This window comes from Arvicola amphibius, chromosome 1 (genome assembly GCF_903992535.2).
Source record: "Arvicola amphibius chromosome 1, mArvAmp1.2, whole genome shotgun sequence".
NCBI lineage: Eukaryota > Metazoa > Chordata > Mammalia > Rodentia > Cricetidae > Arvicola > Arvicola amphibius.
Genome location: NC_052047.1, coordinates 168,915,528 through 168,929,554, shown reverse-complemented (window position 1 = coordinate 168,929,554; position 14,027 = coordinate 168,915,528). Strand labels below are relative to the sequence as shown.

Genomic DNA, 14,027 nt, shown 5'->3' with positions numbered 1-14,027 from the left:
TTTAACTGTAATAGTCACTTTGTCACCCTTGATTGTTTCTGAACCAAGATGTAAAGTAAAACTGTGTGGATGTTTTCTGGACAATTTCAGGCTATTTTTTAAAAGAGTTAAACAGCCTATTTTGAATCTCTCTCAGCTAGGCTTCCTTTTAATATCTTATCAGTATTGAATATTGATTAACATTTTCCCTAATGAAGGTAGGTAGTCCTTTGTGCATTTCTCGGGCCTCTTGAAGGAGAAAAAAAAAAGACTCAGCATAGACATTTAGAAAATACTCAGTCACTTGACCTAAACTGATGATGATTTAACTACTTCATGCAAGGCATTTACAACTTTTCAGTTTCTGTGAGACATGCCTTTACGTTGATACCCAGGACTTGTGTTCATGAATGCATATCAGTATGCCCTCATCTATGACTGTCTATGCCAGTGTGGACACCTAGATGACCAAAATCAAAGCTCCTATATCATGTGCAGAGTCATGCTTGCTTTTTCTCCGTTTACTCTCTTTAAACACGTAGCCACACTGCTGGGCATCCTCTACTCTGTGCTGTGGCTTTCCTGGCAGACATCCCATGGTGCTGGCACCTCCAGTTTCTGATTGTCCATGGCACCTTAAGCTCTGCTTTTACATCTTTACCTAGTGCTCTCTTCGGGCCTCTCTAAAGGGAGTCTGACCCTGCCATACACTTTGTAATCAATAGATATCTGGAACAATGGTACAAGACTTGTTGGCTCCCTCATCCTTACATCTTTCATGCCAGGAATACCACTGCCATGTAGAAGATGCTACTGCATTCTGCTGCTGACTTTGGCTGGAACCTAGCTGTGTCAGCCTCTGTGTGCTGACCCTAAGGGAACACTTTCTATGGTCAGGGAGCCCCTTCAGTGTCTTTCTGAGTTTAGTCCTGATCTTTTCAAATGCATTTACATTTTCCCAAGTTCTATTCTTTGATTGGTGGGTCTTATCCTCAGGTTACCTCTGCTGTTGCCCCAGTGCTTGGAGGATAGTTTCTTTTCATTATTACAGCCTCTTTGTTTTATTGCATGCCTTGGCTGCAATTTTAAACCAGTTTGAGTTCTTCTTGACAAGCTGCACATTTAAAAAAGACCTCTCTGCCCTCTTGTAGCTTTGGATTTTGAGATTTATTTTTTCTACTTTTGATTATGTGTATGTAGGTGGTTTGTGTGTGGGTGTGTATGCACATGAGTTCAGGCTTCCACAGAGGCCAGAGAAGTCAGAGCTAGACTTAGGATTTAAAGCTGCCTGCTGTGGGCTCTCAGAACTGAAGTCAGATCCTCTGCAATAGCAGAGTCTACTCTTGAATTCTAAGCCCCCTCTCTAGCCCCATGGCTTTCTCACTGTCAGCGGAGGTTAAGTATGCTGAATAATTACCATGCCTCAAACTGAATTCTTTCCTACCTTAAAATTTCTTACCCCAAACACATTAGCCTTTCATTTTAAATTTATCTCTGCTTAAGGTTTCTCTACTAAAGCAAAATACAGTCATATTCTTTTTTAGCATATAACCTGAGTGGTTTCTAGTACAGTCCTTACAACCTCTGAAATCTCATGATCCAGGAATCTCCTATTCCCCTATCTCTCAAGTATCCTTTTTTTTTTTGAAAAAAAAAAAAAGAAATTGCTTTATTTTATGTGCATTGGTGTTTTGCCTGCATGTATGTCTGTGCGAGGGTGTCAAATTCCCTGACACTGGAGTTACAGACAGTTGTAAGCTGCCATGTGGTCTGGGAATTGAGCCAGGGTCCTCTAGAAGAGCAGCCAGTACTCCTAACTCCTGATTCAGCCCCAGCCCACCTTTCTGTCCCAAGCATCTTATCCTCCAGCTGCCGTCAAACAGCGCATTACTCTTTACTTGCAGCATCCAGAAGCTTAAAAGGCAGCTCGGGGAAGAAAGGCTTGGTTTTGACTCACAGTCCATCATACCAGGGCAGTGATAATGGCAGGAACTTGAGGTAGCTGATCATATTGCACCCAGAGTCAGGAAGCAAATGGAGATGCACACTCACTCCGGATCCACCTCCTCTTTTCACTCAGTCCATTACCTCAACCTATGAGGTGCTCCCCATGGTTACAGAGTCTCCATTATGTGATCTAGATGACCCTTTAAAGGCATGCCCAGAGGCTAGCCTGATCTAGATATTTCCCTATAGGCATGCCAAGGGGCTAACCTGGTTGAGATCATCCCCTATAGACATGCCCAGGGCTTGTCTTCCAGTTGGTTTTTAGATCCTGTCAAGTTGATAATCAACATAAATTCACAAATATAAAGAAAAATAGTTTGAATTTAGAGTAATAAGTTCTTGGATTCCAATCAAATTCATTGCCCACACAATCTCAAGACAGTCCCTCAGTTCCTGAGAGCCTTAGTTTCCTTATAAGCAAATAAACATATTTCATGGAAATATGCCCATCTAATATGAAAATATGCCTATCCTATTTTATGAGATGGTTGTAAAAATCTTGTTGCTATGACAAACACTTGAAAGAAAAGGAGATAGAGAACAAGGGGAAATTTATTATAACTTACAGTTTGAGCCTGCGGTCCCCTGGTCCTGTGATGCCAGAAGATTATGACTGAGGAAATTACCTCATGATGGCCAGGAAGCAGAAAGAGTAGGCAATCAAAACCACTTAACACCTTCAAGAATGAACACTTTCCTTCTTTCTTTACATTCTATTCCTTCACATTTCCACCACTTTTCAAAACAAGGCCAGTAGCTGATAACCAAGAAGTCAGCACTTGAGCGTCTGGAGACATTTTATAATCAAATTATTACATTCTGTCTCTGTTCCCCAAAAGCTCACGGCTGCCTCATAATCTGAAATGCAGTTACTCTAGCCACAAAAGTCTCCAAAGTCAATAGTTCTAAGATTGCTCAAAAGTCCAAGTTTAATGGCTCTGAGGCTAAAGGCAAACTCTTTGCTGTGACTGAACTCTGAAGTAACTGCTTTCTGCATGCAGTTGCACAAATGAGAGCACAGAAAATAGGGATAGGACCCGAACAAATCTGAAACCCAGCATGGCAAACATCAAGTCCTGTAGCTCCCATATCCATCATCTTCGGCATCTGTATGATGATGTAAGCTGGAAAGCACTCAAGTAACCTTGACCCTACAACCTCGCTCCTTGCTGACTCATTGGCTGGAAGCTTTCTTCTGTAGACGTTTCATGTTCCTAGAATAGCATACTTTCAGGGTCCCCATTTCATCTTCTCCATCATTGCTTCACATAATTTGTCCCCTCAAGAGCTACCTGTAGTGATTCTGACCCTGCTACACATTTGTCTGACTTCCCAGGTCTGGTTGAAATTTGGTTAGAATCCTCCATGACTTTGGAACTCTTGTATTTTGTATGCCTGCAAAGCTAGTCTCATGTGGGAGCATCAAGGTCTGATACCGGCCTGGGTCTCTTGTACTGCAGTTATAGTAGCTTCAGAATGCCCAGAGGACTGGATAAAAGCCAAACTTCTTTCCTTGGAAGTCCTGTGCTGCAAGGGCACTGGAGTTGTGTCCTCACACCTTTCAAGGAGTTGAAGCATTCCTATTCTTGAGCCTTAGAATGGGTGGGGTCTGGCTAATTCCTTAGATGGGCTCACACATCCTATTTTCCAAATGAAAATGCATAGCTTCTTTTGTTTTTGTGTTTCAATTTTATTGTTGTCATTATTGTTGTTGTTTGGTGCTGCTGGTGGTAGTGATGGTGGTGACGTGGGTATGTATGTATGTGTGTGGGTTTATGTTCGTATGTATGGTATATACGCACATGTGTTTTCAAGTGTGAGTGCTTCTTATTCCCACATAGGCTGGAAAATGCCACTGGGTGTCCTGCTCTATCATTCTCTTGTCTTATTCCTTAGAAACAGTTTCTCAGCAGCAAACCCAGGAATCCTCGGGTCTCCAGTCCTGACAGCACTAGAGTGACAGGCAGCCATGCCTGCCTTTCTGTGTGAGTGTTGGCATTTGATCGTGTGTGGGAGAGTGTGTTTGAACAATCTTCCTTATAGTGAACAGGAGAGAAAGATTGCCTGTGTTAGTGGAAGCTTTCTCAGTTCTCCTGTTTTATTCTATCTGGACTATGGTTTGCCTGTTAAGGTTCAAGTTTGTCTCTTCCTTGGCTCTTCCTCTGTTAACAGCCTCACAGAAACCCTAGAGGTGCACTTGACTATGCCAGGTGCTTCTCAGTACAGCCAGTTAACAGTCAAGGTTCCATCACGGCAACTGTTCGGGTTTCTATCCTGGAAACAAAGAAACCAGTGTAGCTTTTGACAAGTGCTCCAGGCTCCTAATGGCTCCTGTTCCAACTCAAGGGAAAACCTGTTGAAGTGTTCAGTGGAGTCGTGTATTTTGAGAATTCATGTTTGATGAAGAAGGCAAGTCACACCTGTATGTGCATAAATCCCCCAACCCTGATCCTCCAGGTACCCCAATCCAAATACAATATTTTATGAAACTTCTCTTTTCACACCAATTGAGTCAGTCACAATAAAACTAACGTGGGGGGCTATCTATGCTGGTGTTTTCTGTTGGAGACTAGTTTCTCTGATTGGGATCCTTGTGAACCAGTCTTAACTGCTTTTTCAGATAGCTTCGGTTCTCTAACTGTGCCCTGCCTTTTTTTTTTAATGTCACGATATAAAGAAAATGTTCAGTTTTCCTGTCATGATGTGTTAGAAATCAGGAATATGAATTTAGCTTTCCATGTTAGTCGAGCTTAATGTTTCTGTTCAATTCATTAACATTTGAAAGGTATGACTAGCCCACGACTAACAAAACCTGGTATTCCCATTACAACCCTCTTTCTGCCTTGATCTGAAACTGTCTTTCAGTCATAGATTTTCCCTCAAAATATTAATGACTTTTCTCGGTTTCACTCATAGAAGTGTGTGTGTGTGTGTGTGTGTGTGTGTGTGTGTGTGTGTTGGTGTGTGTGTTTGTGTTTGAGTGGGTGTGTGCTACCTTCATTTTCTTTTCTCTAATATGAGCACACCCTTTGCTGTTTTGTTCCCTAACTTACTTCAGCTCTTGCTTCCTCCAATATTTCCCTCAAGCTTTTCACTAGGGAATATATATCTTTTAATATGAATTTTAAATTCAGGGAAAATTAAACAATGAAAAAATGTGTACAGGTTTATAACTTTTCTTAAATACAGTCTGTCTGAATACAGAGTTCACAGTTTTGATCATGTTCTCAGAAGTTGTATTCTGAAGGACCAGTACCACCTAGACAGCCCGTTTATCTGTCCTGGTGGATGCATTTGGACCTATGTTTCCCCTTGTCATCTCGCCTCCTTTCCAACAGAGTTCCTTGCTAACTGGCTTGAGGGGACCTTATATAGCTGTGTAGAAGGGCTGGGAGCAATCTTCAACCTACACAGACTATCAGACAAAACCAGAAAATAGTCAGAGAGGAATGACTCATTTTCTGACAACCTGACCCTGTAGGGCATCCGCTGGAAATCAGGTGACACCATTGTAGCCATGTCAGTAACGCAAATAGTTCCCCAGGAAACCCAATGCTGGCTGATCTACCTAAGACTGCTGCCTCACAAACCCCTTGAAAGGATTTGTTCCTAAGTGTGATTCAGCTGTTAGAATTCTGGTATTTTTTACCTTTCAATTAATCCTATAAAATTAAAAATTATGGATCATTTTATATTTGTTTATTAAAATGCAGTTTAACCTCAAAATTTCTACTCTCAGACTTTAAAGAAATTGTGGACATTTTGGCAAAGTACAATTTTGAGCAAATTCTTCTGAGAAATTCTTGTTACATGAATGTTTTCAGCTATCTTATGCTGTCTTTCCCTTTGAAAACAAGAAAACTTACTGATCCCTTTTATGAGATACAATACTAAACTGCTTTAGTTGAGCATTTTAGCAAAAAACATTTACTCCTTACGTTTACATTGTGTATTCTAAAATGTAATCATTTTTAGCATACACAGGATCACTTTTTTCTTTATTTTCGAGTTTAATATTAACTGTTAGCATCTCAGCTGATGGAGAAAATGGAAAAAAAGCCACTTTGCATAGTTTTATGATCTCAAAAACAGCGCCGGTTGTGGTGGCGCACGCCGGTAGGATTTGCTGAAGGAGGCAGAGGCAGGAGGATCACGAGTTCGAGGCCAGCCTGGGCTACACATTTAAAAAAAAAAAAAAAAAGCCGGGCGGCGGTGGCGCACGCCTTTAATCCCAGCACTCGGGAAGCAGAGGCAGGCGGATCTCTGTGAGTTCGAGACCAGCCTGGTCTACAAGAGCTAGTTCCAGGACAGGCTCCAAAGCTACAGAGAAACCCTGTCTCGAAAAACCAAAAAAAAAAAAAAAAAAAAAAATCTAACTATAGAATAAATTGTTGCATATTTTTATGAATTGATAACTGTTTATACTGAATTGTTGATGCATTCATAGTGTTAAAAGTAATGAAATTCATCTTCTCAAATTACATAATGATATCTTTAATTAGTTAATATTAGCATCACTCAGTTCCCAAAAGCGTGCTATTTAGGCCCTGGTTCAGTAGGATGTGCAGTATCTCCCAGCACTGAAGGACAGCTCTCTTACATGCAAGGTCATCAAAAGTGCCTCAGGTTTGTTCCTGGACGCTGTTGCTTAAGAAGACTTTTATGATTGCCCTTGGTGTGCTGGGATTACAGCGAATGTAACTGATTCTGTTCTTGGCCATTTTTTTATTTGCTCTGAGTTATTTTCTCTTCTACTTTTTTTTTCTGCTGTTAATTCTAATATTTCTGCTTCATCATCTTGTCCTAAAATATAATGTAGAGACCATCGTCACATCCGGATGTTCCCCTGACTGACCTTTCCCTTCCAAATTTTAATGCAAGAGTGGAAGAGGGGTGTGTAGATTTACTAGCTTTTAGGTGTAATGAAGGGTTTTGTAACCTGCATTAAAATACTAATGCATATTAAACTCAGATTCTGTTTTGTGATTTTTATTTTGTGACAGAATGGAACAAGTATTAAATATGCGTTAGGACTGAGGCTATATAAAGAGGGGCCAATATCCCACATCTTGAAGTATGCAAGTGAAAATAAATTTTTATAACTAGGACAATCTACCAGGGTTCTTGATCCTTGGATCTCCAAACTGAATATAAATTACAAAGTGTTCAGAAAGGTTTACTATTATAATTGAGCTTATTATTAATGTGCATATTATATTTCATTCTGTAGGGATGGGAAAGCTGGGGAAAACACATTTAGTGATAGCTATTCAGTAACCATCATTGAAGAATGAATTAGACTTTAAGAATCGATCAAAAATTCTCTGGTCAGCCTTTTATTACTATCTTGTCTTGAGCCCTTTTCTTAATGACATCTATTATCAGATTGAAATGGCGATTGAGACGCTGCAAAAGTCTGACGGTCTGTCCACTCACAGGAGCTCTCTTCTCAACAGCCATGTAAGTTGCCTGTTTGTGTACACTAATCTCTTGCTTGTTCTGCATGTGTTGCTTGCCTCTAAGTGCTTGTTTTATTTATTTACTTATTTATTTTGCTTCTTAACCTTCCTTTCTCAAGCTTCTTCAGACTCTAACCTTTTACTGCCCATTTTACGCAGTGGGATATCCCAAAACAGAACCACAGTTTACTGCTTTACTGGGTGTTTGTATTTTTGTTCATATAAACAAAATTAAAAATTGACAAGAAGCCACCATGTATTTCTAAAATGTAATTAATAGTGGTTTTAGAAATTTAAAGATTTTTAGCTACGTATTTATTTCCTCTGAAGTAAAACTTTGTAATACACATCTTTATGTACGAGACATTGAAGCAACCATGTCCACCGTATAATTGGTATGAGTCTTTAAGTGAAGACATAGTCACTAGTACCAAAAGCACTAAGAAACTATTTAAAATGTATTTTCTGGTAAGACTGTAAGGTAGGCAGGTCACAGTCATGGATGAACTCAAGTCTTAAATGAAGAGAAATGAGAATGGGCCAAAAGTGAAGTTGTGTGTAAGCTGTCAGTTGCTAGTACCTGAGGCAAGCAGAGTGGCCTCATTACTTCTTGGAGCTGTCACTGTCACCAGGTACAGCGTCACCCTAATACTGGTAAGTGGTGTGAAATAAACCTTCTCAATGTCTGTTCAGAGTTGAGCAAATGAAAATGTTTGTTACAGTTATTTTTAGAAGGTGATTTCTGAATGTATGGGGGATGTTCGTAGATCCATGACTTAAGCCTGTTGTAGGTAGATGTGCTAAATTAGTATTAGTGACATTTGAGTAAGAATTAGAAATTTCTTCTAAAACTGTACTTTTTTAAATTTAGGGATAATCTATTGTGATTTCTTAATTTTTTGTAATATTTTTATGTCTAAGAGATTTAAAATTAAGATCACTGAAATATTTTCATTAAATTTCATTAATTTTCAAAAAGACTGTAGTATTTTTAACAATCATATGGTTTATAGAAAATGTCTTACTGATTTTTTAAAAATATATTTATACGTTGAACTATTTAAGATTTGTATTCTGGAATACAGTTCTTTTTGATGTTCTAATGTTTGGTTTTAGAGGAGGCGTTTTGATTTGTTCTTTCAAGAGAGGTTTCTTGGCAAACACAAGCATGTTAGCCAATTTGCAGAAGGCCTATAATTTTGGTGAAAATTATAGATAGAAACTTTAAAATAAGGATATATATTTTGTCACCTTTTTTTTTTTTTTTTTTTTTTTTTTTTTTTTTCTCTCATGGTTTATTTTTTTTTTATATTTAAAAATTTCCATCTCCTTCCCTCCTCCTCCCCCCTCCCTCCCCTCCTTCTCCCCTTTCTCTCCCCTCCTTCTCCCCCTTCCCTCCCCTCCCCTCCACCCATACCTCCCCTCCCTCCCTCTCAAGGCCAAGGAGCCATCAGGGTTCCCCACTCTATGCTAAGACCAAGGTCCTCCCAACTCCCCCCAGGTCCAGGAAGGTGATCGACCAAGCTGAGAAGGCTCCCACAGAGCCCGTCCATGGAGAAGAATCAGAGCCCAGAGCCATTGTCCTTTGCTTCTCAGTCAGCCCCCGCTGTTGGCCACACTCAGAGAGACGGGTTTGGTCGCATGATCCATCAGTCCCATTCCAACTGGAGTTGGTGATCTCCCATTAGTTCTGTCCCACCGTCTCCATGAGTGAACGCACCCCTCTCGTTCCTGACTTTCTCCCTCATGTTCTCGCTCCTTCTGCTCCTCATCGGGACCTTGGGAGCTCAGTCCAGTGCTCCAATGTGGGGCTCAGTCACCTTCCCCATCTGTCGCCAGCTGGAGGTTCCCTCACGGTCCTGACTTTCTTTCTCATGTTCTCTCTCCTTCTGCTCCTCATCAGGACCTTGGGAGCTCAGTCCGGTGCTCCAATGTGGGGCTCTGTCATTTTCTTCATCTATCGTCAGGTGGAGGTTCTATGGTGATATGCAAGAAATTCATCAGTATGGCTATAGGAACTGGCCTTTTCAGGCTCCCTCTCCTCAGCTGCCCAAGGAACTAACTGGGGGCGTCTCCCTGGAAACCTGGGAACCCCTCTAGGGTCAAGTCTCTTGACAACCCTCAGGTAGCTCCTTAAATTCAGATATATGCTTCACTGCTCTCATATCCACCCTTTTGTCACCTTTTTAAAAAACAATTTGAACACAATTTTCCACTCTTCGTTGTTAAATAGATCCTGCTTCTTGGAATGAGTCTGTGGTCATGCTAAAGGCCAGTTTACCATATGCTATTAGTATGCATTTGCCAGTTAGGATATGGAAAAGAGCAAGTGAAAATGCTTATCACTTCCAACCAGACGTGTGCAGGAATATAAGTATTTTTAAAAATAAATAGAATTTTGTAGTTGCTCCTTTCAAATTTTCAGATTTCTAGATTGGCTCTCAAAGTCAATTGTTATTTCACTTTTGAGATATGAAATATGCTATAACATGTTGTTTGAATTTAACTTCAATCACCCAACTTTATTGATTTTTTTCCTGAACAATAATGTATGTTTAAGAATTTTTAATATTTCTGTTTGTTTGAAACTTTTGAGATACTTTGGGATGTTTTAAAAAATAATTTTCTTCAATTAGAACTTGTGAATTAAAATTTATTGTCAATAACTGAATGAATGAGCCTGCTCAAACAACACAATTACATAGTCTTCCCTGGTTTTGTGTTTTCATTGTGTACTATAGAAAATCTATATGCTTGAACCTACTAGCTGTGTTTCAATCTGTAGGAAGAGTGGACACAAATGTTGCTTGTGTGGTGATAATCTTTGTCTCCTGGCTTCTCTCATTTTTATTACATCTATACAGTGGTCAGCTTTGTTCAAAACTGCATTGATAATTCAGTCTTTAGGAATAGGAATAATTCTAGAGACGGCTTGTGAACAGAAGCAAGCAGGGTCAGTTCTACGGATGCCCATTTGGTTACCTTCTTCTTAAACTCAGGAAATATTTGCATTGTCTTTCCCTTAGAAAGGTCATGATGCTCCTGACTTTCATTGGATTTTCATCAACTGCTGAATGAACAAACAAATACAAAATAATGTATAATAAAGTAAAATATAGAAATAAAAATAATAAAGAATAAATAAAATGCTACTTAGTACATATCTTCTGTTGCCCACATTTTAAATGCTAATGAGCTGTTACCATTACCCGTCATGAGAATATAATAAAGAATTATTTGAGATTATAGGATTCTTTGTGGTAGTTGAGGAGTTCAACTTTATGATGATTAGTTCTTTGAATTGTCAGTTTCTGCAAAGATCAGTCTCATTAGGAAGGAATTAGGAAACATTATCTAGTGTGCATGCATATTCAAACTTCTAAAAATGGATGGTAATAGTAAGTTTTGAGCATAAATATTACTTTATTTGGTGATACAGTCTGGAAATTATTTCCTGATTTATCCATATGCATTTAAATATTAACAGTAATTCATAAAATATTATTGCATACAAATTAAGTAAATAATCCCTTTCTAATAGAATCAAGCTTGTCTCCGTTTCCCCTTCGTTTCACACATTTGATGATGAAGCAATATTTCGTTTTATATCCATTCTCTGAGTATATCTTTTTTAAAAGAGTTGCTTATGTTTACTGTTGGCCTGAATGTTTGTATGTGTGCTACATGTATTCCTGGTGCCCAGAGAAGCAAGAGGAGGACACTGTATCCCCTGAAACTGAAGACAGTTCTGATATCCCATGTAGGTACTGGTAACTGAACCCCGGTCCTTTAGGACAGCAGCCAGCATTCTAACCACAGTATGTTCCCAGCCCCTTCCAGTGTATTTTAAAGGCTATTTTATGCTACCAAGCCTTATTTGTTAATTTCAATATGCTATTATCATCCAAATTAAAATGCAAGTGAAATTTCTATGTTTGGTACACGATACTGTGTTCCAGCTATGGCTTAGTTATATTGCGTGCAGTGCTTTAGTCTCCATAACCTGGTGGCATTATGTCAGCAATAGAACCATAGACAGTCAATAAATATTTATTGCCTAGTAAAAGATGTAAAAGAATAAGGACTTTTATGGTTTGTCTTCTGACACAGCCCTAGTGCCTAGAACAGTGCTGGTACATAGTGGATGCATACTAAATATTTGCTGAGCAGATGAATATCAGAAACAGTAGAAGGGACAAACCCTATCTTTAGTGTTTTAGGGTTCCTTTCACAGTAACATAAATGTCTATTTGAAACTCATACAAAGACTGTATTAATTTCTCTTTTTGTCCCCAAATATTCAATCAGTGCATATGTATTAGTACAGGGTTCTCTCTTATGTCATTCTAACTGAATGAAGAATATGTGGGTCACTTTATAATTTCCTACATTCATCTTTAAGATTCAGAGTAGCTTTCTTTTCTTCCTGTTTAATCCTTTAAAAAGTTGTACCCCAGAGTGATATGATTCATCTTTTTGTATTTTATAATGTGCTTTGATTTTAGTTTTATATTATTTTATATAATACTTTTATGCATGTATTTTATTTTTAATTTATATATATGTCAAGATGCTCTTAATAATCTTATAATATGCCTAAGTCCAAATATTATCTAGTTCTTTTAGTTACTGACTCCCGCTTGCTTTGTACTCTCAACTGTAATTAAAACACATTTTCACTTAGTATTTTATTGTATCTAATTTAGGATATTTTGGATTTTAAATTTCCACATAGAGTTATTGTTAATTGTTGCTTTTGTGTAGTACACTTTTAATTCCACTTAAAGTATATGAAAACCTCTAGGCATTTATGGTCAGAATTTTCACAATATAGCAGACAATTGATTCATAATTCTTACAAGATTAAGCTACTGAAATATATTCAGCTTAAAATAAAATCTTGGTTAATAGTCATTCACCCACCACTGGCTTGATGCTATTCTAAATAAAAGTTACTATAGACCTGTCAAATGCATAGCTTAGGTTCACTGAACTTAAAGTGATTCCTAATTGATAATAACCCATCTGTAAAAGGCCAAATATTACATTTAGATGTTAATAGGGCAGCAGATTATTTATTTTTATTTATCAATTAATGTTTCCCTTTAGGAAAAATAGGAACTCTTCATCCTTTATAATCTGTTCTGATTAATACAGATTACATGCAAAGTTGAAAGATGCAGTTACCTTGCTTTCTACCCTTAGATGAGTATTTTTAGCTTATTAATTAGAATAATTTGGTTTTAAAGATAATGGTCCAAGTTTCTATGATATTTTAGAAGCTGTAAAATTTGTAAATATAGTCACTTTATATAAGATACTTTATTAAAAGAATAAAATAAGAAAGAGATAGTTGCTTTTTGAACTACTAATTGTTAAGGCGATTGAATTCTAATGTCCAACTACATTCTGTTAATAGCAAGAAATAATGTACCTTATAAGAGATACCCATTTCCTTTGGGTAGGTAGCATGTAGGACAAAGCATAATCTTTACATTACAGTACAGAAATGTAACTTCCAAGTTCCTCTAATAATAAAAAACATGCTATCTAATCCTATGGTTTAGACGTAATATCTGATTTTTTGTTTCATCATGAGTCAAAATCAGAAAATTAAATACTAGTATGTAGTATGTTGATTAGATATACCAGCTGTATCCCAAAGCCTTTTCTGGCATATTCTAGATGGTGTATTGTTTATATATTAAGTTTCTTGGGTAATAACCACAGGTGATGTGGTTGTTGACCAGCTTCCGATTGGGACCCCATGTCAGCAGACCAGGCCCCTCTGTTTTCAGGGGTTTTGTCTCTGTTGACCTCTTCTCTCCTCTCACATGCTCTCCTTGCTTCTTGGAGGAATAAAGTTCCTCCTTTTGGTAAGATGGAGGTAGAAACAAATTTAGCTTTGCTATTGTCAAGTCCTAGTCACTAAGACAGCTGTCCTCTGGACCATAGCTGTGTGTTGTGAAGTGTGCATGTGTGTACCTATTTCTGTGTTCACACTGGTCACATTCATATTTTCAAAATTTGTTTAAAAATTCAACATTTGCATCTCCTAGCTTCTCTGCCTTCTTCCCAGCATCCTCTCTGCCTGGAAATCCTGCCTTGCTGCTGGCTGTTCAGCTTCTTTTTTTTTTTTTTTTTTTTATTAAAGATTTCCATCTCCTTCCCGTCTCCTCCCCCTTCCCTCCCCTCCCTTCCACCCATACTCCCACTCCACCCCTCTCCAAGACAAAGAGCCATCAGGGTTCCCTTCACTATTCAGGCTGGGCAGTTTGGAGATACATAATAAAGCCACGAGGCAGAAAGAAAATAAACAGAAATGGGTTAATTTAAGTTATCAGAGTTAGTTAGAAATAAGCTTAAGCTAGGACCAAGCTTGTATAATTAATATAAGTCTCCATGTCATTTTTTTTGTGAGCTGGTGGACCCCCAAAAAAGCCTGACTATAGAGTGCAGATTGCTCTTGCAGGAGACTTGGGTTCAGTTCCCAGCACCCATAGCAGGTAGCTCACAACCACCTATAACTCCAGTCCCAGGAGATCCAACACACTCTGGCCTCAGCGGGCACCTTCATTTGGC

General features: G+C 38.4%; 1 protein-coding gene across 1 annotated transcript in view; it reads left to right on the top strand.

The window, feature by feature from the left end:
* The window catches only part of Rfx3 (regulatory factor X3), a 249,935-nt gene that overhangs the window by 168,187 nt on the left and 67,721 nt on the right, over window positions 1-14,027 (top strand). The window contains exon 6 of the mRNA XM_038310780.1: window positions 7,372-7,446. Coding sequence (XP_038166708.1) covers window positions 7,372-7,446 — 75 coding nt within the window. The remainder of the gene's footprint in view (window positions 1-7,371; window positions 7,447-14,027) is intronic.